Source organism: Abrus precatorius, unplaced genomic scaffold (assembly GCF_003935025.1).
Source record: "Abrus precatorius isolate BTA unplaced genomic scaffold, Abrus_2018 Scaffold2, whole genome shotgun sequence".
In the NCBI taxonomy this organism is placed as follows: Eukaryota; Viridiplantae; Streptophyta; class Magnoliopsida; order Fabales; family Fabaceae; genus Abrus; species Abrus precatorius.
In genome coordinates this window covers 33880380-33883050 of record NW_020874362.1, presented here as the reverse complement: position 1 = coordinate 33883050, position 2671 = coordinate 33880380, and the positions used below count along the sequence as shown (strand labels likewise).

General features: G+C 36.9%; 1 protein-coding gene across 1 annotated transcript; it reads right to left on the bottom strand.

The window, feature by feature from the left end:
• Window positions 1–668: 668 nt before the first annotated feature.
• On the bottom strand, window positions 669–2671 carry LOC113859886 (non-classical arabinogalactan protein 31; the record flags this gene model as incomplete). Its single annotated transcript, XM_027492551.1, has 2 exons — window positions 669–958; window positions 2041–2671. Coding segments are annotated over 2 exons (921 nt in total), but the record flags the coding sequence as incomplete, so codon positions are not given.

Sequence of the window (2671 nt, the reverse complement as noted above, 5' to 3'; positions counted from 1 at the left end):
AAATTAAAAAAAAAACTTATAAAATTATAATGATCGAAATAAAAAACTCAAAATTTGAAAATATATTTAAACTTTTTTTTTTTTTTTGATAATCAGTAAAGTAGTTTGATAGCTGATATGATATCCAAAAGTTTCTTTTCTTGGTAAACAATACTGAATTCACATATTGTTATTTAAATTCCTAAGTTGGCAACCTTCTTTCTTTTTTTTTTGCAAAACATGCAAACGCATATATTTTAAGAAAATATCTTGAAATACAAATTTAAAACCCTTACATATTATCCTTTTTGCTGTCTTATATATATATATATATATATATATATATATATAAGTAAACAACTAGAAAATAAAAATATGGTATCAGTGACTACGATATTCAACTAAAAAACTTGCAAGATCAGACGTAAAAAGACAAATATAACTCGACATGCATGCATGGCAGCAAATTAAACAACAGCTTATCACAACATTTTTTTTATACTAAAGTAATTCATACGAGAACTATCCATTACATACTATCACTCTTATTGTATAGGAACAATTCAAACTGAGAAGAACTACAAAAGGGAAACACAAGAAAATGGAAACCTAAAGGCCAATAAGACAAACAAAAGCAACACAGCTCTATATATAATAACATAAAAATGTTATACACTGATAATTAAATTTTAGTGGCATTTGGGCTCAAATGCAAGAGGCCCAACAGTGTAGAGGAGGAAAGGAAGCTTCTCATGCATGAATGGCTTCTCTGGCCTGAGAGCAGAACCAGTGACACCACCGTGAAGATTAGAGGCTTTTAGTTCATTGGGTGCACTGAACAAAACGACTTCGCATTTGTGAGCTCCATAGGTGGTGATGCGCTTTTCTGCTTCAATGAAGAAGTAACCGTTCTTGTCAGTCTTGGCTGTTTGAACCAACTTGTACCTGGTGTTATTGCATTCAAGCTTCACAACGGCACCTACAACACAATTTCAAAATGAAAGCTTTGGTCATTTGTCGTTTATGAAAGAAGGTACATAACTAGTCATTTCACGGATGCCAAAAGTCCCAACATGCAATGTCCTGTTCTCAGGAACCGTGCAGCTTTAGTAAAACGACAGAGCAACTTTAGCAAAAAGCTTTTGAAATTCCAGTCCTCTCCCTCTTTCACCAGTCTCTATATACATCAACTTACAATTTCTTTTAAATTACAAAATAAATGTTATATAAAAATATTTATATAATCATTATCTTAAAAATGTAAAAAGTATATATATATTTTTTTATTTCTATATTCTCAAAACATAGACATTCTGTCAAGCTACCGATTTTAGTTAATTTTCCTCGGGCCTTCAAGTTAACGTTTCTCTTAAAAATAAGTCTTTCCTAATCATACTAAACACTACCCACAGAAAAAAAATACAAACTGAAGAGAAAAAAAATTCAATTTTTTTTGCGTTTCTAAATTAAAATTCCAAATTATTTTCTTTCCTTCCACCATCCCTAACAAAGGGTTCGTCTTGAACAAGATTTTGTATTCTGATTGAAAAATCTGTACGGACAAAGTGTAATATACCTAAAGAAAATTATTAAATGCATAGATCTAGAAACAAACTGCGCTAGGCTCTAGCCATACATTTTTTGCCACGGAGCAAAGCAGTAAAACAAAAAAACTATCATGAAGGTGAAGCGAACTTAAATCTAAGTAGTTCCTCAGCACACTAGCATTATAAACACACAGTAAAAATCCGGGATGGCCTAGAGTTTAAAAACAACGTAAATATTAGCAACAGCAACAGACGTTACAGTATAACACAATCATATTTACATTAGGTGTCAGCAAACAAAGTGAAAAACAATAAAAAAAAAATGTTGTGACGAGATCTAAAAAACTAACATTTGTCTGTAAGACATTATTTCAAATTTTTGGACTAGATACGCGGGTGAAGTGAAAAAAATGTACTTGGATTAAACATGTGGTTAACTAGGCAAATATACATTTTTTTCTTATGCTTTGAGCAGAAAGAGAAACAAGGTGAAAGCTTTGGAGCAGAGACTAACCGAGCAAGGGGGTAGCTCCCAAGAGGGTATCTTCCCCAGCATACTTGCAGGCCTTGACGTAAACAACACCTTGAACAGCCACAAAGCTTCTTGGGAAGGGATGCACCGGAACAGGTGGGTGAAGTGGAGGGTGAACAGGAGAAGTTGGTGGCTTAGCAGGAACTGGAGGATAATGTTGATGGGTTGGTGGCTTAGCAGGAGCTGGAGGGTAATGGTGATGATGAGCAGGAGGCTTGGCAGGAACTGGAGGGTAATGGTGGTGATGTGTGGGAGGTTTAGCAGGAACTGGGGCAGGAGGGTAATGGGGGTGTGTTGGGGGGATAGCAGGGGCAGGGGTATGGGGGTAATGATGAACAGGGGCAGGGGCAGGGGTATGAGGGTAATGGTGAACAGGGGCAGGGGCAGGGGCTGGTGGGTGATGGTGGTGTTGGTGGTGGTGGTGATGTGGATGAGGAGGGTTAACCGGTGGGTAAGCAGGGGACTTGACTGGGGGATGAAGTGGGGGTTGTGTGGGAGAGTGAGGGTGTGGTGATGGGGGTGGAAGAGTTTCAATCTCTTCAGCAAACACTGAAATGGAACTCACTAGAAGTAAGAGCAGTGTTAATGCCATTGCTCTAGGCAAGGGAAAGTG